This window comes from Bufo gargarizans, chromosome 9 (genome assembly GCF_014858855.1).
Source record: "Bufo gargarizans isolate SCDJY-AF-19 chromosome 9, ASM1485885v1, whole genome shotgun sequence".
In the NCBI taxonomy this organism is placed as follows: Eukaryota; Metazoa; Chordata; class Amphibia; order Anura; family Bufonidae; genus Bufo; species Bufo gargarizans.
Genome location: NC_058088.1, coordinates 149955249 through 149981889, shown reverse-complemented (window position 1 = coordinate 149981889; position 26641 = coordinate 149955249). Strand labels below are relative to the sequence as shown.

Sequence of the window (26641 nt, the reverse complement as noted above, 5' to 3'; positions counted from 1 at the left end):
TGGCTTAGTGGGAGGTGGAGCTTCACAGAAAAGTGGTAGGGCAGTTTTGTGCCAATATTGTGCCACAACTCTGGCAGAAAAATCTGTCTCAAAGTAAGCCAACCAATGGTTGGTATAAAGTCAGAGAAAAGTGTCTCTCTCTTCACCATATTTATCATTTAGCCTAAGCCACTGTGATAAATCTGGTGCAGGTCTAGACTACCTGTCTAAGATTATGCCATAATTAGGATAAGTAGATCTGGTCCTAAAAAAGAATTTTTTTTAAAAAGTAATTTCCACTTGGTGGCACTATATCCCTATTTAATACATTTCATTTCTACACAGCAACCAGTTATATCTCTAGAATATCACATCCAACAATTCCAACTTTCTGCCATAAAGTCCAGCATTCTGAAATCAGTAATTGGTAAAAACATGCTAAAATGCCTTATGTGGGTGTGAAGATGAAACTCCCAATACCTGCCTGCTCAACTAGAAATTATATGATATTTTTTACTGTTTTGCAGTACAAAATACATGGTCTTTTAATAGTGCCAAAATGGTAATATTAAAGTGTATTAGAGTCAAATTCCTATGGAATCGGTGCCTATGTAATATAGCTTGCAATATAAATGCCCATACGTCCCTAATAGGCAAAAAAAAGTAATTGTGGGAAATTATTCTCATGTCAACATATTATAATATCTATATTATATCAGTATTAAAATATCAAAATACTCCTGATAAACCATATATTAATTGAAATTCAAAATCAAGACATTGTATTTGACCCCTTAAGGACCGGGCTAATTTTCACCTTAAGCATCAGGAAATTTTTTGCAAATCTGACCAGTGTCACTTTATGTGTGAATAACTTCAAAATGCTTTTACTTATCCAGGCCATTCTGAGATTGTTTTTTTGTCACATATTGTACTTCATGACAAAATGTAGTAAAAAAATAATAATTTTTATTTATAAAAAAATACCAAATTTACCAAAAATTTGGAAAAATTTGCAAATTTCAAGTTTCAATTTCTCTACTTCTATAATACATAGTAATACCTCCAAAAATTGTTAATAATTTACATTCACCATATGTCTACTTCATGTTTGGATCATTTTGGGAATGCCATTTTAATTTTGGGAGACATTACAAGGCTTAAAAGTTTAGAAGCAAATCTTGAAATTTTTCAGACATTTTCCAAAACCCACTTTTTAAGGACCAGTTCAGGTCTGAAGTCACTTTGTGAGGCTTACATAATAGAAACCACCCAAAAAAGACCCCATTTTGGAAACAACACCCCTCAAGGTATTCAAAACTTATTTTACAAACTTTGCTAACCCTTTAGGTGTTCCACAAGAATTAATGGAAAATGGAGATGAAATTTCAGAATTTCACTTTTTTGGCAGATTTTCCATTTTAATAATATTTTTTTCCGCTAACAAAGCCAGGATTAACAGCCAAGTTAAACGATATTTATTGCAGTGAATCTGGTTTACAGAAACAACACATATGTGGTCAAAAACTGCTGTATGGGCGTATGGCAGGGCGCAGAAGGAAAGGAACGCCATATGGTTTTTAGAAGGCAGATTTTGATAGACCTAGAGTAGAAACTCCCCCCAAAAAAGTGACCGAATTTTAGAAACTACACCCCTCAAGGTATTCAAAACTGATTTTACAAACTTTGCTAACTCTTTAGGTGTTCCACAAGAGTTATTGGCAAATCGAGATGAAATTTCAGAATTTCAATTTTTGGGAAAATTTTCCATCTTAATCCAATTTTTACAGTAACAAAGCAAGGGTTAACAGTCAAACATAACTCTATATTTATTGCCCCGATTCTGTAGTTTATAGAAACACCCCATATGTGGTCGTAAACTACTGTACGGGCACACGGCAGGGCGCAGAAGGAAAGGAACACCATATGGTTTCTGGAAGGCACATTTTAATAGACTGGTTCATTTACACCATGTCGCATTTGAAGCCCCCCTGATGCACCCCTAGAGTAGAAACTTCATAAAAGTGACCCCATTTTGGAAACTACGGGATAAGGTTTTGGCAGTTTTTTGGGGACTTTTTTTAGGGTACATATGATTTTTAGTTGCTCTATATTATATATATATTTTTTTTTTATCATATGTCTTTTTATTGAAGATATTTCCAAGAATAAACATGTACATACAAATAGCTATTTCTTTGGTGTACATTATTCATGTTACAGAGATATAACCAAGGGCATTGAGCAAAAGATAGCATACATCACATCTTTATGCAAATAAGTCATTACAATGAATACATTTGAGAAAATACGGATATAATAGTCATGAAAAAACAGTACTGTAGTAAGAGTCTACAGATTACTAAAATAACAGTGTCTATTTTCGTGTGAACTGTAGAGAGTCATACAAAAATTACTGTAAGAGAGATTCAGACATACAAAGGGGAGTGACAAGACATGATACAGTAGGGTTAGGATGGGTGGGGTAAGGCGGAGACTCAATCAGTCCGAAGCATCAAACACCATGTCCCATTGCTTCCAAACTCGGTCAAATTTATCTACCGAGACAAGCAATGTAGCCGACATATGTTCAAGGCGTCTGACTTCTAATATACTATTGATGAGTTCAGCCCGTGACGGGCAATCTGTCCTTTTCCAAAATCTGGCCAATAAACGTCTAGCCGCAGTCAAAACATATAACATTAACTTCAAAAAGTGTTTCTTCAGAGGTATATGTGGGATATTCAGCAAATATGTGTAAGGGTCTAGGGGGAACCGTACTTCAAACAGGCTGTATAGAACTTCTAGTACCGTGGCCCAAAAAGGAATTATAATCCGGCATTCCCAGAAAATATGAATATGTGAACCTTCCTCCGTGCTACATCTCCAACAGCGATCCAAAATATTAGGATTAAACTTATGCAATAATCGTGGAGTGTGGTACCAGAACATCATTATTTTGTAAGTGTTCTCTCTGTGCGTAACACATGTTGATATCATCGCAGCTCTCTGCCAAATTGTTTTCCATTCGTCCACTGAAATAGAACGGTGCAGGAGCGAGTAGTAAACAAATGCTGAATTTGTAGGTAATGGTACCTAGTAGCTTCCGGAAGCGACCTAGAGCTCCTAAGTTCGTCAAATTAAAGTAGTTGTAGTGTTCTGTAATCAATCAGATCTGCAAACCTAAATATTTTCCTGGAAAACCATGGTTTAAAAAAGGAAGCTTGTGACCCAGCACTGAAGAGCGGTGTAAACAGAAAGGATGTCATGGAGGACTTCTCGGAAGTTAGAGAGAAACGGTGTTTACAATACTGCCATATTTTGTATGTATGTAGCATTGGTCCTAACAATTCTGGTAGTTGGACTTGGGGAATTGGGGACCACAACAATGAGTTAGGATGTATTGGGGCGATCCACAATTTTTCAATTTCCATCCATCTGGAGTAAGCATAGATTCTAGACCACGCTGGTAACCGTCTAAGATGGGTGGCCCAATAATATTTGGCGACGTCTGGGACGGCCAATCCCCCCTTTGACATAAGGGTACTACTAGCTATCCTATGCCTCTTCCCATTGCATATGAATTTAAATATACCGGCCTGAAATGCCCGTAGCTCCGTCCTTGGTACATGTACCGGGAGGGTCTCAAATAAGTAGAGCAATTTCAGCAAAATTGACATTTTAACTGCCGCTATGCGGCCAAACATGGATGTGGGAAGAGACATCCACCTAGTCATCTGATGCTTAAGTTCTTGAAATAAGGCGGGAAAATTATGGGAATATATGGAAGAATATGATGCCGTCAGGTTCACTCCCAAATAGCGCAAGGCAGTATCTTGCCAGCGAAAATGATAGTTAGACCGAAGCAGGGTTAGAACGTCTGTTGGCAAATTCAAGGGAAGGGCTTCTGTTTTCGTGGAGTTAACTGACTATATAGTGCTAACAAACCAAATAAGTTAGGTAAAGTAATATGCAGGTCAGATAAAGTAAGTAGAACATCATCCGCGAATAATGATATTTTATATTCAACTTGGTTAACCATGATTCCATGAATGTCCAGGTGGGACCTAATTGCTGCAGCTAAGGGCTCAATGCAAAGCACAAACAAAAGAGGGGAGAGCGGACACCCCTGTCTGGTGCCATTTTTAATCGAGAAGGGGGCTGAGTTAGCATATGGTAGTTTAATTGTCGCTGTAGGATGGTTATATAATCAATGGAGGGCTGAGAGGAAGGGACCAGAGAATCCGAAAGCCTGCAGGGTGGAAAACATGAACGGTCAACTTAAGCGATCAAACGCTTTTTCAGCGTCCAGACTCAATAGTAATGCCTGCTGATGTTGCCTATTGGCAACATCTATCAGGTCGATAAGCCTCCTCGTGTTATCTCCACCCTGACGGCCTCTCACAAAGCCAACCTAATCTGAGTGTACCAATTGCAGGAGCCAATACGCCAACCGGTCTGCCAACAGTTTGGTGAATATTTTTAGATCAGAGTTTAGGAGAACAATAGGGCGGTAATTAGTGCAATCTAGGGGGTCTCTTCCCGGTTTTGGAATAAGAGTAATATGGGAATGAAGCATGGTTTCCGGTATGGCTGTACCTTGTAAGAATGAGTTAAAAAGGGTACACAAGTGGGGTACGAGAAGAGATGAGAATGTCTTGTAGTAAGAATAAGGTAACCCATCCGGCCCAGGTGATTTGCCATTAGGTAACTGGGAGATCACTCCCTGAATTTCCTCAGCCGTTATCTGAGCGTTAAGCGCAGACCCTGCTTCCGGCGACAGCTTAGGCAGATTACCCTGAGCCCAAAAAGAGTCAAACAGTGCTTGGCAGTCCACTGGGTCGGAGGGTGTCTGTGGTGTGAGGGAGTATAAAGAAGCATAGTATTTCTGAAATTGATCAAGTGTCATTTTGGGGTCGTACACCATGCCTCCACTGCTCGTTCTCAGGGCCATTGGGGTGGTAGTCGCGGTTGACTCTCGCAATTGGCAGGCCAAAATAGTGTGTGATTTATTCCCCCACATATAAAACCGTTGTCACGAATACAATAGGAGTTTACAGTTTTTTTCGAATGCCATTTCACGTAACCGGACATGGAGGAGCACTATACGCCGTAATAAGTGACAGGAACGATGAGACCCCAAACGAGCTTCTAACTGTTTTAACTGGGCAAGGGTGTTATTATAACGTAATTTATAGTCCCTTTTCAATCTAGTGCTTACGCTAATACACTTGCCTCTGAAAACGGCTTTATGTGCTTCCCACAGCACAGCTACAGATGGGGCTGAGGGTTGATTGAAGGCAAAATATTCCTCCAAGGAACTACCCAATTCCTGTCTAGTCAGTAGTTTAGTTAGTAGAGATTCATTAAGCCACCAGTGGCATACCCGAGGTCGAGTACCCCCTGGATCAAACGTGACAGAGATTGGCGCGTGGTCTGACCACGTGATATTTCCTAACTCAGCATCTGTCAACATCCTGAGGGCGGGCGTATTCCCAAAGAAGTAGTCTATACGGGTATGAGTCCTGTGGGGGTGGGAATAAAATGAATATGTTCTACCCGAAGAGTTATTAACCCTCCACAGGTCATACAGGGTATACTGTCTAATGAGCTTTCTAAAGAGGCGTGACAATTCCTGTTGGGCTCTAGTCGGTGTGTTTCCGGGGGGTCAGTCTATCCCAGTGCTCTGAAAACGCGGCATTAAAATCTCCGCCCACAATAAGTGCTGCTGGCAGATACTCTTCTAGTTCCCGAAAAACCTTTTTCAGGAATGGGACCTGATTCGAGTTTGGGGCATAAACATTACATAAAATGAGTGGGGTACCGTGAAGGGAGGTCTGAAGTATTATATATCTACCGTGGTCATCAATCCGGCTGGATTCATTTTGGATAGGGAAGGTAGCAGATAGAAGAATAGCAACCCCAGCCGTTTTTGTGCCAGCGCTAGCTGTATACACTCGCGGATAGGATCGGGCCGCAAACTTAAAGGAGCCCTCTCTCTCAAAATGTGTTTCTTGCATGAAAACAACATCCGCTTTCTGAGATTTACATTCAGTAAGAGCCAACCGCCGTTTTGCGTTAGAGTTAAGACCTTTAACGTTCAGAGAAATACACTTAATCATGAGTGTACGTGGTATGAAAATACTTGCCAATGACCAGAGAAGGGGTCCTTCAGTGGGCTCCCTCCTCCATATATTGAAACTCGACTCAATGTAGCATCATTTAGGGACCTAGGGGGAAGACACATAAGGAGAAAAGGGGAGACAAGGGACAACATATACGACAAAGAACATGGTATAGAATTCTGAACAATGGGTGTGATCACCCAGTCAAGACTCAATATAATGTGAGCAAAAATGAAAAATAAAGCCCACGTCTGTCCCGCCTCAAAATCTAGAGTGAGGGACAGAGAGAGGGCAACAAATAGAGTCCCGTCGGTAGGGACCTGACTGGACTCCATGACAGGCGAGGCAAGAATGATAGCTCAGGGAACACCTGAGACAAAACAGGTCAGAAAGAGAAATAAACAATGCAATAAAAACAATTGCACTAACTCTAAGAGCTGCTACTCAGAACAGTCATCTGAAGGCCTCAGAGGGGATCAATCCCTCAAAAAAAAAACTTTCAAGGAGGCGCGTCACGAAGGGGAGATCCAGATGCTCCCGCTTGGGATGGGGGTCGGTTTCTTTTCCGCTGGACTGTGTGCCATAATAGAGCAGGAGCTGGAGGAGGGTCCGGGGTCTCCCAATTATCAAGGACTGGAGTGTTAAGGCCCAAAGAGGAGCAAAAACTGGATAAGTCCGCGTGCGTACGCAGAACTGAGGACTTGCCATTCTTTGTAGCAATTAAAGCAAAGGGAAAGCCCCAACGGTACGGGATTTTAAGATCTTTCAGGCAGGCTAAAAGAGGTTGAAGGTTTCTCCTTTTCTGTAAGGTCAGCCAAGATAAGTCCTGGTATAGGTGAGCACTTGAGCCTTTAAAAGATATTGTACGTAAGGCGCGAGCCTTGGCCATAATAGATTCTTTCAGGCGGAAGTCATGCAGGCAACAGATCACATCTCGCGGTTGTGAAGTAGTGTTTTTCGGCCGAAGTGCCCTGTGAGCACGGTCAAGTTTAATGACCAGCGGTGTTTGGGGGGCCAGAATTAAATTAAACAGCTTGTTCAATATAATGTCCAGGTCTTCATCAGATTCGGATTCCAGCAAACCCCTGACCCGTATATTATTACGCGCCCCCTGTTATCCAGGTCTTCCAGATGATTAGTATTCTCTGTAATAGCTTGAGACTGAGTGGCTATAATAGACTGTAGCTGAGACACATACCGTCTGGTGTCATCATGCGCCGTTTCAATTTGATCTTTGCGGGCGGACACTTGTTGGAAGTCCAATCGTAAAGAAGAAATTTCTGCCTTAAAGGCATCATGCACCCCGGCCACCATCACTTTAAAATCCTCCCTTGTGGACAGCTGCCGTAATGTCTGCTGCAGAGATCTTGTGGATTGGGAGGTACAAAGGGGGTCATCTTCATTCTCATCCCCAGAGGCTGGACGCTGGTCCCAGACAGTTACGTCCTCAGGGGGGTGTAGATGGGTTGAAGCAGCGTCCACCTCCGTATCAGGGTGATCTCCCCACTCTCGGCGGCGTGATGGCGTAGCTGCAGGCTGTTTGGCCTGTTTGGAAGCTGTCTTGGGCGGCATAATGGAGGCTGCAAGCTGGGAGCCCTGTAAGCAGCCAGGAGACTCCAGGCTCAGGCCAGGGGTAGCGGTGGGCCAAACCGGCACAAAGTCTATGGCTAGGGGGCAAAGAGAAGATTCCCCTGCGATTACGCCGCTGCGCTCACCTGCCGCGATGGAGAAGGCGGGAGCTGCCGGCACTGCAATGGCGCCTGTGAAGGACTGCTGGAGGAGGCCAATCTGAGAGGACAGGAGCTGGGAGCCACGGGTAAGGTAAGCATCCAGGGTTCGTTTCCCTCCGGGGGACGGGCAAGTAGTGGGCTTCTTTAGGGGTAACTTTTTCCCCATGTGACGCGCGGTGTCAGCGAATTCGCCCTGAGTTAGGAGCAGGAGCAGCGGAGCTCAGGGATCACGCCGCCATCTCTGTAGACGTCCAGGCAAAGTTACAAAAAAAATTAAATTCTGAAATGTCATCTCCATTTGCCAATAGCTCTTGTGGAATACCTAAAGGGTTAACAAAGTTTATAAAATCAGTTTTTAATTCCTTGAGGGGTGTAGTTTCCAAAATGGGGTAACTTTTTTGAGTTTCTACTCTAGGGGTGCATCAGGGGGGCTTCAAATGGGACATGGTGTTAAATAAACCAGTCCAGCAAAATGTGCCTTCCAGAAACCACATGGTGTTCCTTTCCTTCTGCGCCATGCTGTGTGCCCATACAGTAGTTTACGACCACATGTTTCTATAAACTACAGAATCAGGGCAATAAATATAGAGTTTTTATTTGGCTGTTAACCCTTGTTTTCTTACTGGAACAAATGGGTAAAAATTGAAAATGTGCCCAAAAAAATTAAATTCTGAAATTTCATCTCCATTTGGTAATAACTCTTATGGAACACCTAAACGGTTAACAAAGTTAGTAAAATCAGTTTTGAATACCTTAAGGGGTGTAGTTTCTTAGATGGGGTCACTTTTATGGAGTTTATACTCTAGGGATGCATCAGGGGGGGTTCAAATGGGACATGGTGTCAAAAAACCAGTCCAGCAAAATCTGCCTTCCAATAACCATATGGCACTCCTTTCCTTGTGCGCCCTGCCGTTTGGCCATACAGCATTTTATGACCACATATGGGGCGTTTCTGTAAACTACAGAATCAGGGCAATAAATATAGACTGTTAGGCCCCTTTCACAGATTTCCGCACGGGTGCAATGGGTGAGGTGAACGCATTGCACCCGCACTGAATCCGGACCCATTCATTTCTATGGGGCTGTGCACATGAGCGGTGATTTTCACCCATCACTTGTGCATTGCGTGAAAATCGTAGCATGTTCTATATTGTGCATTTTTTCACGCAACTCAAGCCCCATAGAAGTGAATAGGGCTGCGTGAAAATCGCAAGCATCCGCAAGCAAGTGCGGATGCGGTGCGATTTTCACGCACGGTTGCTAGGAGACGATCGGGATGGGGACCCGATCATTATTATTTTCCCTTATAACATGGTTATAAGGGAAAATAATAGCATTCTTAATACAGAATGCATAGTACAATAGGGCTGGAGGGGTTAGAAAATAAAGAAATAAAAAATTCAACTCACCTTAATCCACTTATTCGCGCAGTCGGCATCTCTTCTGTCTTCATCTTTGCTATGCACAGGAAAAGGACTTGTGGTGACGTCACTACGCTCATCACATGATCCATCACCATGGTAAAAGATCATGTGATGGACCATGTGATGCGCGCAGTGACGTCATCAAAGGTCCTACTCCTCAAAGAAGAAGACAGAAGAGAAGCCGGGCTGCGCGAGCAAGTGGAAGTTTTTTTTAACCCCTCCAGCCCTATTATACTATGCATTCTGTATTAAGAATGCTATTATTTTCCCTTATAACCATGCTAAGGTGAAAATCTACACAGAACCGATCCAAAACCGAACTTCTGTAAAGAAGTTCGGGTTTGGATACCAAACATGCCGATTTTTCACACGCGTGTGCAAAACACATACAATGTGTTGCACTCGTGCGGAAAAATCGTGCATTTTCCTGCAACGTATCCGGACCTTATCCGGACACGCTCGTCTGCAAGGGGCCTTAACCCTTGCTTTGTTAACAAAAAATGGATTAAAATGGAAAATAGTTTTGGCACTGTTTTTATTTTATTTTTTTGACTGTGTTCACTTGAGGAGTTAGGTCATGTGTTATTTTTATAGAGCAGATTCTTACGGACGCGGCAATACCTAATATGTCTACTTTTTTAAATTTATTTAGGTTTTACACTATAATATCCTTTTTTTAAACCCCAACATTTTTTGGTATCTCCATAGTCAGTTATTTTTTATTTTTTTTAGCCGATTGTCTTAGGTAGCAGCTAATTTTTTTGCGGGATGAGAGGACGGTTTTATTGGCACTATTTAGGGGTGCATATGACTTTTTGAAGGTGTAAATTACTGACTTTGTAAAGTGACCAAAAAGTCTAAATTACTCTTACCGGTAATTGGATTTTCCAATAACCTCCACAACAGCACTGACAGGAGGGTGTCCCCGCCCCCAGGACATCTAGTTTATAGTGATTGTAGAAAGTGACAGGACTTGCCCAGGTGGCCGCTTTACAAATCTGGTCTAAAGAGACCGAGGCTGATTCTGCCCAGGAGGATGAAACTGCCCTAGTGGAGTGGGCTCTTATTCCTACAGGAGGTAAAAGATGTAAGCAGTGGAGATGACATACCGAATCCATCTGGCTAAGGAAGACTTGCTGGCGGCTTTTCCTTTATTGGCCCCCTGATGTTGAAGGAAAAGTTGGTCCGATCGTCTAAAAGCCTCCGTGGCTTTTAGATAGGCTAAGACAGATCTTCTTACATCCAGGTTATGAAATTTCTTCTCTTTTTCAGAGGAAGGATGTGGGCAAAAGGATGGCAGCGAGATTTCTTGGCCACAATGGAAGGAGATCACTTTAGGAAGAAATGAGGGACAGTGCCTTAGAATTATACGATCGTCTAGTACAGACAAATAGGGTGTCTTACAGGAGAAGGCCTGTATCTCTCCAATTCTTCTGGCGGTGGTTATTGCCTCTAAAAATACTGTCTTGTAAGTTAAAAGTTTTAGAGAGATTTCATCCACAGGTTCAAATGGAGGTTAGAGGACTTAACATTGTCGTATTTGTTTCCCAGGATTTTTTTAAACATGCTCTCTGATTTCTTATCCATGGGATCCCTCAAAAGTCCCATGTCCTCAAACGGGAGGGAAGATTTTTTTAAAAATACGGGCAACTGGAGCATGCACCTTAGGTGTTTTGTCCCATAAATTTGTTTCTGATTCTTCAAAGGGATATTTCTTTTTGAAGGAGTTGGGGACCGTGGTTCTTTTTTCAGGGACTTTTCATTCTCTCGACATTAAAGCTTTATTATTATGGATCGGGAAGACCCTTCTACGTTTTGCTCCCAGCCCCTGAAACATGTGATCCTGTATGGAGTGGACCTCTTTAATATCCTCAATATGCATGGTCGCACGCATAGATTTCAATAGACCATAAGTCTCTTCTGGAAGAAATAGGGGTCTGCCAGAGCCATTATCCGAAGAGGCTGATTCAGAGTCAGAAACTAATTCTCCCTCATCAAATTCAAGGGGAACATCAGAGGTGTGGGATATCTGTGAGGTAGATGGCCGTGGTGACTGAGAAGCCATTTTTAAGTCAACAGCGGAATTAACTTCCTCCTTTATAATTTCTCTAATAGACTCCAGGAGAGATGGTGATTCCTATCTTTTCTGTTCACTTTTAAAATAAAGCTTTCTTGCTCTTTGAAGCAAAGGACTTTTTAAAAATGGCGCTGGCTGGCTTGTGAGTCATGGTCTCAGTGCCCTAAAAGGGAGACATAGGGGTAATAAGACCATAAGACACCATAATAAAACCAGGGCCACCACCTCACCAGATGTGAACAAAAGTACCCGATATAAGGTGATTGTTCATAAAACATCTGTGCACAAATAATACATTTTATCTCCCTTGGGGGAGGAGGCTTACCGGGCTATGGGCAGAGGCAGGATCACCAGGCTTCCTGGCGGTATCTTCTCCTGAGGCCGGCATGCTTGAACCCCAGGTGAGCGTGAGCTGGTTGGCAGGCTGCGGTCACAAAACGCCAGCATCTCAGCTCCTCACCTTTAACCCAGAAGTGACGGGCCCGAAATCTCACGAGATTCTCTTGCCCAAGGAGAATCTCGCCTGGTAACCTGAAATACCGTGCGATTTTCATATGCGCACGGGACTTGTGAAGCCCGGGGATGCCTGCAAGCAGGGCTTACTCCAGAGACGGGAAAGGGCGGCGGGCGTGACCCCGGAGAACCCGTCTCCTGCACCAGCCCTCCCAACATGTGGGGAATAGATCCAGGCTGGACGAAATCGATCTTCCTGGCACTGCAGGAGCGCTCCTACGACCCGAGGACAGGAAACAACGACTGGTGAGGTAAGGGGGAGGAGGCCTTTTTGAATAGTTGCTCCTACGTTGTTTCCTGTCCTGGGGGCAGGGACACCCTCCTGTCAGTGCTGTTGCTTTAAGCCTCATGCACACATCCGTGAAACACGGACAGTGTGATACCGGCCTGGATTTCTTCTGAGTGCAGGAGCGCACGGCTTCATTGGTTGCTATTACGCAGTGCGCTTCCTGCTGCCACTGCAGTACAGTAATACACTGGTATGATCTATACCAGTGTATTACTGTACTGCGGCGGCAGCAGGAAGCGCACGTTGTCATAGCAACCAATGACGCCGTGCGCTCCTGCACTCAGAAGTAATCCAGGCCAGTATCACACTGTTCGTGTTTCACGGACGTGTGCATGAGGCTTAAAGCAACAGTCAATGCAGAGGCCCGGATGATCGGGGCATGTGTCACACTGAGTTGTGGTGTCCTTCCGTATCCCCCTCCTGTGACATACTCTGCACTTTTTTGGGGACCGTCCCTTCTTTCCAGTATGGGGGAACACACCTTGAAAGCGTTGGCCAGGGACGATCCGGGCGCCTCCAGTTACCGAAGTACTCCGGCCTGCTCTTTCCCGGTCGGAAAAGATCAGGGCCTTGAGGACTGCCTCATAGAACTGCAGGAATTTCCCTGTGTTTCCAGCGCTCTGGGACAGCACAAAAGAGTTGTACAAGGCAACCTGTACCAAGTAGACAGCAACTTTTTTGTACCAGGGCTTTGCGCATGGCGTTATATGGCTTGATCAGAGAGATCAACTCCTCCCATATACCGATAGTAGTCCACAATACAATCAGGGGTGATGCCGTTACCGTGAATTGTGGACAGTACAAGGACATCCCTCTTGTCCTTATATCTGACCAGCAACAGATTTCCACTGGTAAGGGCATGGGTAGGTAGGCTTCGTTGATTTTTCCCGCACACTCCCACAAGCGGATGTGGATCTGACGACGAGGGACTGGAACAAGGGGATACTAGTATAAAAGTTATCCACATACAGGTGGTAACCCTTATCTAGCAGTGGTTGCATAAGGTCCCACACAAGTTTCCCGCTAACACCCAGAGTGGGGGGACATTCTGGGGGTTCAATACGGGAATCTCACCCATCGTACACACAAAACTTGTAAGGGTACCCTGAGGTACTCTCACAAAGTACAGCTTCACGCCATACCTCTCCCACTTAGAGGGAACATACTGGTGGAAAATGAGTCTTCCCTTGAAAGCAATGAGACTCATCAACAGTGACCTCCCTTCCAGGTACATAGGCCTCCAAAAATCTGGCCCCGAAAGTGATTGATGACCGGCCAGATTTTGTACAGGCGGTCATAGGCAGAATCACCTGGGGGGGGGGGACATGCTGAATTATCTGTATAATGCCGGCATTTCCGAATGGCCTCAAAACAGGAAAGTGTCATGGCCATACAGTAGAGTGGGGTCTGGTAGAGGACGTCCCCACTCCAGTACTGCCTGACACTAGGTTTTTTGACTAGGCCCATGCGCAGCATGAGACCCCAAAACATCCTCATCTCGGCTGCACTGACCAGAGTCCACCTAGCCAAAATGGAGCCCAGGTGTTGAGCAATGAACTGTTGGGCGAACAAGTTTGTTTGCTCCACCATCAGATTCACAAAGTGGTCACAAAAAATAATAATTCAGTGAAGCCCACTGTGGGAATCTGGATTCCTGGTTGGCCAACAAAGTCAGAAATCACGGGCTCAAAATCCTCTGGGGTACTTATACTTGTGTGGGCCACAGGGTCCCTGGCATGGGGGTCACTGTTGCCTTGGGGGCTCATCATCACTAGATGAGGACGCAGATGACAAGAGGAAAGTGGGGTCATCCTCTTCCTCACTGGGGCTCTTGGAGTCAGAGACAAGCAGGGCGTATGCCTCCTTGGCCGAAAACGTCCGGCGGGCCATAGGGGAGTGTGTGTGTGTGCAAAACTTTATTTAGTGTGCGTTTGTGGGGGGGGGGGAACGGGTGTTCACGTTCACTTATACCCTACCCTAACAGAAAAAAAAACTTTAAAAAAATGAAAGCCCCATAAATTTAAAAAACATTCAAACTCAATGATCAGCGGTCCGAAGCTGATCAGCGTTGGGGTGGGTGATGCGCTAACAGTGGCGGACGCTAAGAGTGAAGGCCACTGTCAGCGCACGCACACAAAAAAATAATAAAGCGCTTGCGCCCCATAAATGTGTGTTTGTATGTGGGAGGGCAGGGGTGCAAGCTGCAGCAACCCCCGGGGGGTCTAGGGTCACACAGTTGAGTGTATTGTGGACTCCGGACATCCGATCAGGGTGAAGCACAAAAATAAATAAAAAAATTTCCCTGAACTATCCCTCAGTCTCCCTGCCTAATCTAACCTTTCCCTAAGCCTGTCCCTGATAACTTTTGAGTGCCAGATGGCACTATGGTGGCTCATGTGGGGGTGCTGGGCTCAGAGGTGGTCGGGCTCCACTCTCCTGGCTCCACGGAAGCCGTGTGGAGGAGGAGAGCAGAGCTGGGGGAAGTTAACCCCCGCCTGTCCAGCCAATAGGATGCAATCCTGAGAGGTGATGTCACCGCCACCTCTCAGGATCTAAGGATGGTGATTGATGGTGTATTATCACACCACCGATCATCATCCTCTTCCGGGTTATCGGGTGACCGGAGACCCTAATGACCAGGAAACGCAGCAAACCGCAGGTCTGAATTGACCTGCAGTTTGCTGCGATCGCCGATACATGGGGTGTCACAGGACCCAACTCGGCATTGTCACAGAGTGCCTGCTGAATGATTTCAGCAGGCACTCTGTTCCGATCACCGCCCGCCGCGCGGCAGTGATCGGAAATACACAGGGCGTACATGTATGCCCTGTGTCCTTAAGGACTCGGACATCAGGGCGTACCTGTACGCCCTGTGTCCGTAAGAGGTTAAAGGGGGTGTTTGAGATTTTCAGTGGGAGTCCCACACCTATAGGGGATGGGTGGCCAAGGTACAATGCTGCTACCAATCAGTGATGGGTGGCCACAGGACAATGCTGCTGCCAGTGGGGGAGGGGTGGTTAGTGGACAATGATTTTGGATATTTTGTGCTGTACTTTGTTATTTATTTGGTGCTGTTGGGAAGATATTTTGTGCTGCATGGTAATTTCAGATGCTTTTGGAGAGATATTTTTAGCTTTATCATAGTAAGTGTTGCTGTTGGGAAGGTGATGTGGATCTCTAACTAAAAGATTAGATATTTCTATGTTACAATTTTGTTTCTTTTTATATTAACGGTTTACATAGGGGCATGACCAAGTAAAGCTAAATTTGCCACAGTGTGCTATTTTAAAGTAGAACTCCCGCAAAAAAGTTTTTTTTTTTTACCTACTAGAAAGGTGCATGATGTAATCTGCAGTGAATGTAATCTTCTCATCAGTGACAGTATCTGTGAGCTATCCCCTCTCCTTATTGTAGCTGTGTCATGTGACCAACTCTCTGATCTCCAACTGACACATGATAAGAAGTCAGTTTACTTCTCTATTCATTCCTATGAGACTGACCTTGAGGCTCCCATATGAATACATAGAGAAACTGACTTCCAGTCCACACATAAGATGCTGTGTTATTTGGAGAGTCTGATCGCTGGTCACATGACACAGGTGAGACGCATAAGGATACTTTCACACTAGCGTTTACATTTTCCGGCAGAGGATCTCAAAACCGGAGAAAAACGCTTTTGTTTTGTCTCCGTTCATTGCCAGTGGGGACAAAATGTAAATGAACAGAACGGAATGCTCCAAAATGCGTACTGTTCCATTCGGTTGCATTCCCATACTGGAGAGCAAACCACAGCATGCTGCAGTTTTCTTTCCATCATGGGATACGGAGCAAAGCGGATCTGGCATGACCCATAATGCAAGTCAATGGGGATGGATCCATTTTCTCTGACACAATAGAAAACTGATCCATCTCCATTGACTTTCAATAGAGTTCATGACAGATCCGTCTTAGCTATGTTAAAGATAATACAACCGGATCTATTCATAGCAGATGCAGATGGTTGTATTATCAGTAACAGAAGTGTTTTTGTGTGAAAGTAGCCTAAGGGAGGTATAACAAATACAGACACTGGTATAAAGATTGCATTCACTACAGATTACATCATGTACCTTTCTAGCATGTCAGAATAAAACATTTTGTAGGCATTTTTTTTAAATCAAATAGTTTTTATTACTTTTGCATATAAACATAGCATACATAGTCAATAACATCGAATCCCCCCCCCCCCCCTTTCCCCAGTACAAGAGTGTTTCAAAATATTCATCAGTGATGATATCCCGGCATCTTCCCTACTATACCCCAAAATATGCATGCATCTTTCCCCCTTACAATGCACATATATCAGAAAAAGTCATTAAAACCATACCTATTTTACATAAATATGTTACATGAAGACACACTAAGAAGAAGGCCATCAGCTATCTACCGGCGCCCCTTTACCTCCATCAGTCGCGTGTTAGTATTAGTGGCGCCATTCCAAGTGTATCCAGCCACGCACTCCAAATATCCTAAATTTTTTGGGCACATCCTCTGTTAGAGTACACAAACGTCATCAGCAAATTTACTCTAGAGATCAGCTCAGGATCTCTAGAGTTAATCCAGTGGTATGCAATCAACTTGCGAGCTTGGTATAGGATACGAAGGATAGACAACCGATGGCCTCCAGTCACAGGTAAGTCAGCAACATATCTAAATAAATTGCCCAGAAGGGTTAGAGAATCATTACAGATCACGTCTGCCTCAGTCTTGGTATTTTTTGAAGTGTTTAGGGTGGTTATAGCACATCTAGCGGTGTTAAGTTGTATTACACTTTGTTTTTCCTGTTACAATACTACTGCATTGTGGGTGGAGCACTGCATTGTGGGAGTGCAAAGCATTCTAGGAGAGAGAAGTCTCCAGGACACAGTTCAGAGCTGTCCTATGCATGTCTCCTTCTCAAACTCCACCATCCTTGTAAAAGCATATCCGGTGAGAGATCTACCTTTGTTTCAGGGATATTGTGCGATGCAGAGTTGTTCAGTCAGTTGTAATTGTTATTCAGGGAGTTATAACTGTTAGATGTTAGACATGTATACCTATGTATAGGCAGCCATTTTACCATGTGCTTTCACTGTCAATGCAAATGTTATAGTACATGCTATCCATGCTTAATACTTATACATGTTATTTGCATTCTTGTAGTATTTCTGAACAATCCTGTTTTATCAATCAATCTTATATAATCCAATCAATCGTATAAGATCAATCAAGCACATATGAACGACCTGTTGACCAATAAACAAGTTAGACTACAAAGAACAGTCCTCTTATTTGGAAGACAGGAATGGTTTATGCTGAATGTCAGACTGCACACTGTGTGAACATGTATGAAGACCGAACATAAACATATAACTGGATTTCTATTTTTGATATGGGTACCTCTTGATTCTGTATCTGAATAGCATGCCTCAGATAGATTTGTGCAACCCATACTCTGTATACATACAATTTGGCCATATTAGTGTATAATCCAAGTAGCCCATAGTACCCAAGATTGGCCTTGTCTTCACCAAAATGTTCTGAACAGTTAGCAAAGTGTTCCCCATGGATGCAAACATTCCAGCCTCTTGTGCTGATAATAATTATTCTGCCTTTACCAGAAACTTCACTATCTTCCCTGCTGTAGACCCCGGGAGTTCTTCTATAATGGAATCATATGTGGGCTGCTGGGGTTTGTGTGCAAGGCCTGCTTTGTAATCCCAATCTGCCCGGACATCAACAGTGTTATCAACATACACTGTACAGTACTGACTCACCTATTAGTTTATTAAATTCACCAAACCTCAATCCGTCCTATTGGCCACTTACTTTGAACATATACAATTTTGCTATGTAAGTATACTATATGTACACTTCTCATACAGAAGTACCTGTGTCAAGATGTTTTGAATAGGTTTTAGAGGCCTTTTCTTGACACCTGGAAATGATTTGTATTCCACAAGCTCTGTGACACTATCATGAGGCATGTCCCATCCCAACAGATCTCTGAAAAGCAAATAAAAAATCTATAAACAGACTTATGCCATATTCAGTGAATTTCTATATTTTTTTCTTGTATACCTTCAGAAAACTTTGAACAAGCTTACTTTAAAATAAAATGTTAAGGCAGAGATAAATAAGACAAGGTAGTAAATACAGTACCTGAGGTACAAATGTAATCAGAGAATCTAGGAAAATGTATTTTTATTAAAGATGATATATTTTATTAAAGATTGTACATCTGCCAGAAAGATAATCATGATGCAGTATTCTGAACATATGCTTCCATGAGAGAATAATACTGTAATATAGTACAGTGTATGGAGCACGACATGACAGCACACCAATGGCATTACAGGGGCTTCATGTGTATCCATACAGCCTCTTGTTTACAGCTCTGCCCTATGCATGCGATTTCAATGTGTCATAAAGTAATCTGCTACTCAACTGCCACCAAAGATAAAATAGTAGATTGTAAATGTACAAAACATGTAGGTGAGTATAAGCAATAATAAATGTAATGGACCATTTACATGGACCAATGTTACTGGAAATTATTGGGAACAAACCATTTGTAATGACCCAGATTGGGCAGTACCACCTCCTTTGTTCCTCCACTATCTTGGTTGGTGCATTTTGCGTCATTTATGATATTTAATGTCATTTCCTGCGGTGTATATTCATATTTCCTTTTAAACTACTGTTTATATGTAGTGTGCCTGGTTTACCAGCAGGTGGCGGGAATCTGTGCAGAACTATGTTAGGTAGAATAGAACCCTTCTTCCATCCTATTCCCCTCTCTAGAGAGGGAGGGGTTAGTTAGTTAGTTAGTGTGCAGTCTAGGCTACCCTTCTCAGGGAGAGGTTATGCGTCAGCCAGCAGAGCTCTGCCTGCTCTGCTGTGCCAAGAGGCCCTGCCTCTAAAGTCTTCATGGTTGCGTGTCTCTTCCTGGGCTTGCATTGCCTTCATCCAAGCTGAACCTAGAGCTTGAGGTACTCAAAGCCAGGACAAGAAGTTCCTAGGATTAAAGTAAGGCCTCCTGCACACGACCGTGTTTTTTTTTTATGTTTACTGGCCATTTTTTGCGTTCCGTATACGGAACCATTCATTTCAATGGTTCCGCAAAAAAAAAACTGAATATACTCCATATGCATTCCGTTTCCGTATTTCCATTTTTCCGTTCCGTTGAAAGATAGAACATGTCCTATTATTACCCGCAAATCACGTTCCGTGGCTCCATTCATGTCAATGTGTCCGCAAAAAACGGAACACATACGGAAATGCATCCGTATGTCTTACATATCCGTTCCGTTTTTGCAGAACCATCTATTGAAAATGTTATGCCCAGCCCAATTTTTTCTATGTAATTACTGTATATTGTATATGCCATATGGAAAAACAGAACGGAAACACAACGGAAACAAAAAATAGAACAACGGATCCGTGAAAAATGGACCGCAAAATACTGTTGTGTGCAGGAGGCCTAAGAGACAGACTACAGCTAACCTAAGTTCCAGCATAAGAGGAGAAGTTCCTAGTTACTCCAGCTAGCCTAGCAGAGCTGAGATTGTTTCAGAGAAGGGTTTGCCTGCCATTTAAGCCAATACCTGCTGATGACCATGATAAAGTTTGGGAACTGTTTGGATTACCGTTTTATGCCAAGTAAAGCTGTGTTCAACGTTACTACAAGTCTGGACTCAAATATTCCTTCATTATCCAAGTTCAAATACTCATTTTGCACTGCTTTGGACCACTTCACGTCTGGGATCCAAGGATATCCAGGTAGGCGCACCGTGACACGTGTATACAACATTTACAGAGACATTGTAGGCCACTCTACACCACTCTGGCAATCCTACCCTGGGTACCAATACTATCATCTACAAAGGGGACTCCATGTCCTCTTTGCTTAACTGCAACTGGTGTCACATTTACTTGCTCTATAAGAGGGACATATTTCATAGAAACCTCCAAAGGGGCAAGGAATACCCCAGACACCCTGATAGTGGGCCCGTTGCACATTCATTCCCCATAATCGTCTGATCAGCCAGGAGGTAAAAGCTATATATAAGTGGTTCTCAACCTAGGGATCGCGACCCCTTTGGGGGTCGATCGGCCCTTTCCGGGGGGTCGCATGAGGCTTCCTATTGTGGGTCGCCCGCACAACGGCAGCGGACCCTTATCCTCGCGCACAGGAAGTGATGTCCTATCACTGCCTGTGCTTGAAGGAGCCTGACGTCTGGACGGGTAAGTCAGGCCGCCTGTCTGCTGAGGTCCGAGTTTTTTCGTTAATGACACCGCCGCTGAGTACCACTGCCACCAATGATTTAATTGAGCCTGGCTGAGCCTGGCTAATTTTATTTTAATTATTTGGCTGAGCAAGGCTTAATTTATTTGGGGGGACATGAAGCACCGCTGATTTATTTATTTGATGGACCCTGAGCACTTCTGATTTATTTATTTAAGGCTTAAATAAATAAATCAGAAGTGCTCAGGGTCCCCCAAATAAATAAATCAGCGGTGCTTCATGTCCCCCCAAATAACAAATAAATAAATCAGAAGTGCTCAGGGTCCCCCAAATAAATAAATCAGCGGTGCTTCAGGTCTGCTTAAATTTTAAGCAGACCTGAAGCACCGCTGATTTATTTATTTGGGGGACCTGAAGCACCGCTGATTTATTTATTTGGGGGACCCTGAGCACCATTGATTTATTTATTTGGGGAAAACCTGATGCACCACTGATTTATTTATTTGGGGGTACCCTGAGCACCGCTGATTTATTTATTTGGGGAGACCTGAAGCACCACTGATTTATTTATTTAGGGGAGACCTGAAGCCCCGCTGATTTATTTATTTGGGGGACCCTGAGCACTTCTGATTTATTTATTTATTTGGGGGGGACTTAAAGCACCACTGATTTATTTATTTGAGGGGTACCCAACATTTTGTCTTTGTGATTAATTACTCTGCTTTAATTATGTTCAATTTGCAGCAATAAAAATACATCCTGCATATCAGATATTCACATTACAATTCATAACAGTAGCAAAATTAGTTATGACGTAGCAAGGAAAACAATGTAATGGTTGGGGGTCACCACAACATGAGGAACTGTATTAAGGGGTCACGGCTTTAGAAAGGTTGAGAACCACTGCTATATATGCATTGTAGGGGGGTCAGCATTCTCACAGATATCTTCAGGACACCAAGTTTAAGGTCCAAACACTGTGCTTTATTTCGGCACATCCGCGTAAACATAAACAATAATACAAAATAACAAACACTCTCCCGGCTGGGCTCTAACTAAACAAACAGATCCCTGACTCTCCCTGTTCACACCCTGTGAACACATGCGTTTTTCTGAGCCAATGTCCCACAGCCTCCTGGTTGTACAGAGCACAGTACACCCACTGTCTCCAGTCCAGTGTCTCTTGGGGAATCGTGGTCTTTCAGCCCTCCTGGCTAGGACCACACAGAGCCTCCAGGCCTCTGTCCACAGGTAACACACACCCCCCTTTCTGACACCTTGGGAGGTGCTTTGTGCTAGGCTGATTACCTCCAGCTTCTCTCACCTGTGGTGGAATAGGGGTGTGGACCGCATTATCCACCCCTTCCTTGCTTCTACCCTGCGTGAGACCTGTCACTGTCTCACAGCACCCAGCAATGATCTATTCTGTATGGGGACTAGCCAACACTACACTTGTGGATAGGGGACAATGCCTTTAACATAAGAAAACAGTTTTCTCTCGGTCATGTATTCTACAGCTTTGTTGTTATCCTATGGTTAGGACTATGAAATGATTGTTTTGTATTACCTGTGATTTTGTATCCTCATAGATGTTCTGTGGTGAATACTTTCTTTCTGCTCTGCACTGTCTTGCAATATACGAGCACTCAATGTAGAATAACTGACAGACACAGATCTCAAAATCCAACGAAGACTTTTAATAATGGCCCAGTCATGACTGGAATGAAAGTCTGTGCTTGCTGAACATGGCTCCTACATAAATTTAAAATGGACAAAAATATTGTAAAACATTGATTACATCATTTAGTTATCGTTACCTGACTTTTCAAAAAATATTTTTCCAAGTACACTTTAGTATCTCAGTTTCTTAACCTTTCAGCCCCAAAGACTTTTCTGTTTTGCATTTCCCGATTCCAGAACTTTTGTATTTTTATGTCCACATAAGGGCTATTTTTTATTTTTTTTTGCAGGACAAGTTTAATATTACATAAAATGTTGTAGGGGAAAAAAGCTGGGTGCAATGTAAAAAACAAAAAATAATTCTGCCACTTTCTGAGCAATAAACCTGACCTGTTACCTTCATTCTACAGGTCAATACGATTACAATGATACCATATTTATGTAGCTTTTCTTTTACTTTAATACTTAAAAAAAATAATCTTTGGAAAAAAAAAAAAATTTCTTTTCATCACTATATTCTGATCACCAAAAGTTATGTCTACAGAGCTGTGTGAGGCCTCATTTTCTGCAGAAAGATCTGTACTTTTTATTGATGCCATTTTAAATTTTGCACGACTTTTGATCAGTTTTTATTTTGTTTTTGGGGAGTTGAAGCAACTAAAAAATATATGGCGAATCAAACATTTAGATTTTTTTATGCTTATGGGATAAATATATTATAATAGGTCAGACATTTAGGGACAAGGCGATGCCTATGCTGTTTATTTTTTTTTTATTGTTTATTTCTATTTTAATTATGGGAAAAGGGAAGTGATTTGAATTTGTATATTCTTTTAAAAAAAATTGACATTTGAAAACTTTTTTCATGCCTTAGGTGACTATAAGAAGCAATGATTAGATTGCTTCTCCCCTACATTGCAATGAATTGACTTTGTAATTCATTGCAGATTTGCTATATTCCTGCAGGGCTCCACAGGAACTACAACTGCAATAGCATGGATTTCTTCAGAGAGACCCAAGCTATTGCAGACAGTGAACAGCTCCCCCAATCGCCGCATGAGAGAAACGTGCTGCTCACATTTGACCACAGCATTTGAGGGGTTAAACGTCTGCTATCAGCATTGATTGCAGACATTAGCCCTGGGTGTCTACTGTTTGAAACAGCAAAAACTTGGCAGCTATTGTGCCTGCTGATCTTGGGAGCGAGTGCTATCTTTAAAGACCTGACTTTAACCCCTTTTAACCGAAGGGGTTCAAATTTCTTTAGTATGTAGTATCAGTATTTAAGACTTTTTTAATTATTCAACATCCAAGTCACCAATTTTAAAGTCAGGAAAGGCATGAGCTACATGTCATGTCTCTGACATTTCTATATATTACACAGTACCATGCCAAGGCCTGCTGGGACCAAGAGAAAGACTGAATGTAATAAAAGCCTGAATATTGTCTGGAATCAAGTTTACCCAAGTTATTCTTCATCCCCTAACTCAACATTTCCCCTTTATTTGCTTTGGAGCCTAAGCCTGGGGGTCCCACTGTATTCAGGTAGGAGCAACGTGACACATATAGGCTGCACCACTCAGCATTCCAACTAAAACCGGGAAGCGATAGGCCCCTGGGGGGTGGTGCGTTGCAACTGCACAGCGTGCAAACCACCTATGTCTTGTCATCAGCACACTGCCTGAAGAACTGTAATGCCAGCGAACTGCTTTGTGCTGGCTTTGGTGTGCTATATCTCTTGACGCTTTGGGCAGTAGCAGGCGGGCGTACTGGCTGCGGGACATCCGCTCTGCTTTTGTACCCAATTACAGTTTCTTTAAACACAAAAAATAGGTAGGTCTCACCAACCCAATTTACAGGTTGATTAACTATTATATTTCCCCGCCACTGGTGCTAAGAAGCAGGATTGCACTGAACAGAAATGCCAACAGGTCACCCTCAGACTGAACAGCACGATTAAGTATGGTATTTCTGTCTCTCTGGTGCAAAGGAGATGTATTGCTCCAATCAATAATGACTACAGCAGCATCCTGTCCCTACACTAATTAGAGAAGAATAGCGCACCATTTGATCCAGCATTTATGAATGCGTAGTCACACAGTGCGCTGGCCAATCACAGCCAAACCAATACTAGGAATGACTGTGATGGCTTCCAAGTGTCCACAGCTTAAAAGCTTGTTGATTGGCTGCGCTGCTGCAGCTTTTTAACAAGCTTTATTTAATCTACGAACAATGAACGTGGACACTGACTTTGTCATCAAAATCAGTTTTCGGCTTCGGTACCCGGACACCAAAATGTCCGATAGGGTCCCAGATGTGGTGGTCCGGGTTCACTCATCACTACAAATGACTTAACAGAAAAAAATCAAAATGGCCAATTCGCTGTTTGTCGCTTTACCTCCCACAAAAACTTTGAATAAATAGTAATCAAAAGTACAGATATTCCCGGAAAAAAATTATCCCCGACACAGCTCCATAGCCATAATTGTAAAAAAAAAACTTAATAGGAAAAAAGTTATGGGCGTCAGAATATGGCAATGCAAATAAAATATTTTTTTAATTATTTTGTATTATTTATATTATTATCATTATTATTTATTTTAAAGCACTAATTCCATCGCACTGTACATCAAGGGAAAGTTACACATACATAAAGAAAAAAAATACAAATACAATACCCATGAAACTATTAAACTGGTACAGAAGGAGAGAAGACATTTATATAATTTATATCAATATATGGGTTTCGTTTTAATCGTACAGACCCAGAGAATGAAGGGAACAGGTCAGTTTTACCACGTAAGGAACCCAGAATTTCTTTTTTTTTTTCCCCAATTACACCCAATTACATTAGATTTTTTTTCTAGCCTCACACTACATTGTATGCAATATCACATGGTGCCATTACAAAGTACTGATTATCTAGCAAAAAACAAGTCCTTGTGCAGCTATGCAAGAGGAAAAAAACAAAACAAAAAAAACAACAATTTGTAGCTCAGGAAATCAGGGAGTGAAAATGAAAACACAAAAATGGAAAAAATTGCTCAGTAATGGAATGTTTAACATTGTCAAACATATGTTTACCCATGGCTATATATGTCAGTGTCACTCATTTACCCAAAGCTATAAGGAGGGGGGGAGCAAAAATGTGTAAACAATTTTAAAAATTAGATAATGAAAAGGTATAAGAAAATCCTAGCAGACCTCAGAATGTTATATACCAATTTCCATGACAATTGGAGCATATTTGATTCATGTAGAATCAATTTGGGCACAATTCAAATTTTTTTAACTATTTTACAAATCGGACCTGAAATAAATTTCAAGAAACCAGACCAGAGAATCTTTTTTCTCACAGTCTTAGAGACTTTGTGCTTTTTGCAAACTTTCATATGTATTTTACTGAGCAGATTGGTGGAGTGCTGCAGTGATGGTTGACCTTGTGAAAGTTACTCCCATCTAAACACAGGTTTTTTGGAGCTCAGCCAGAGTGACCATTAGGTTCTTGATCATCTCTCTTATTAAGACCCTTCTCCCCCGATTATTTGGTTTGGTATGGTGGCCAGCTCTCAGAAAATGCTGATTGTACACTTATTGACTGTAGATTTTTTGGGGTGAAAGAAAGATGCAATTGTACAGTGTCCAGTGCAACTACTGTATGATGCTTAAAATATCATCAGCCAGTAGATTGTTTTTGTTATATTAATTGAGCTGCTAGATAGCTCCTGTACATAAAAACAGTACTGCCTCTTTAAAATTGGTTGGGCAGTACAACAGAGTCTGTATTTGTGTGAACAGCTCAAGCCCTGTAACACACGCAGTAAACTTGCCCTATCCTTTCCCTAGTGCTAAAACCTTTCCATCAAGTAATTCAATCTACCTAACTGAATATATCTTCCAAATCCCTAACACTGTCATTGTAAGACCCTAAAATGGATGTCTCGAGTGTCTAATTCACACATCAGTGGCGGAGCTCCGAATGGTGTCTCTGATTGGAGATGCCATAGAGCCTAATAGACAAATAATAATAATAATAACAACAACAACCCCCCCGATTGGCTGTGAGGCGGAATGCAATAGATCATGTGCAAGCCTGCCAGCTAAAGCTCTGCAAATGGTCACATGATCCTCCATCTTCATCTTCCCTGACCTGTTTCACTTACCGATATACTGAATCTGATATGTAAAATAGCCGTTGCCATTTGGCGCAATTTATCCAAATTGAATTGCAAAAACTTCAGCATCGTTTGGAAGTAGAAGTTTTGGGAAATTCATAACAATTTTGATTTGTTTAGTACGTAATCATTGAACTCTGCTAATACATGATTTAATGTATTATGTCCATAAATGAAAGGTAAAATAACTTACAATTCTGCAAAGAGTCTTATTTTCATTCACTAGTTTTTCTAATGACAGCAGCTCAATTATCTCACTAGGTAAGAGTGCAGAGGCTCGGTCCTGTTTGTTTGCCAATCTGAAAAACAAAAGAAACATCTAGAATGCGTATTTCATATGTTGTATTTTTATTAAAGGAAAAATAACTTAGTAACATAGTAAG

At 42.5% G+C, this 26641-nt stretch overlaps 1 protein-coding gene across 1 annotated transcript in view; it reads right to left on the bottom strand.

The window, feature by feature from the left end:
• The window catches only part of ARL13A (ADP ribosylation factor like GTPase 13A), a 187551-nt gene that overhangs the window by 116725 nt on the left and 44185 nt on the right, over nucleotides 1–26641 (bottom strand). The window contains exons 4-6 of the mRNA XM_044268697.1: nucleotides 26452–26557; nucleotides 21971–22155; nucleotides 18047–18161 (exon numbers count right to left, since the gene is read on the bottom strand). Of these exons, the coding sequence (XP_044124632.1) occupies nucleotides 18047–18161; nucleotides 21971–22155; nucleotides 26452–26557 (406 nt within the window). The remainder of the gene's footprint in view (nucleotides 1–18046; nucleotides 18162–21970; nucleotides 22156–26451; nucleotides 26558–26641) is intronic.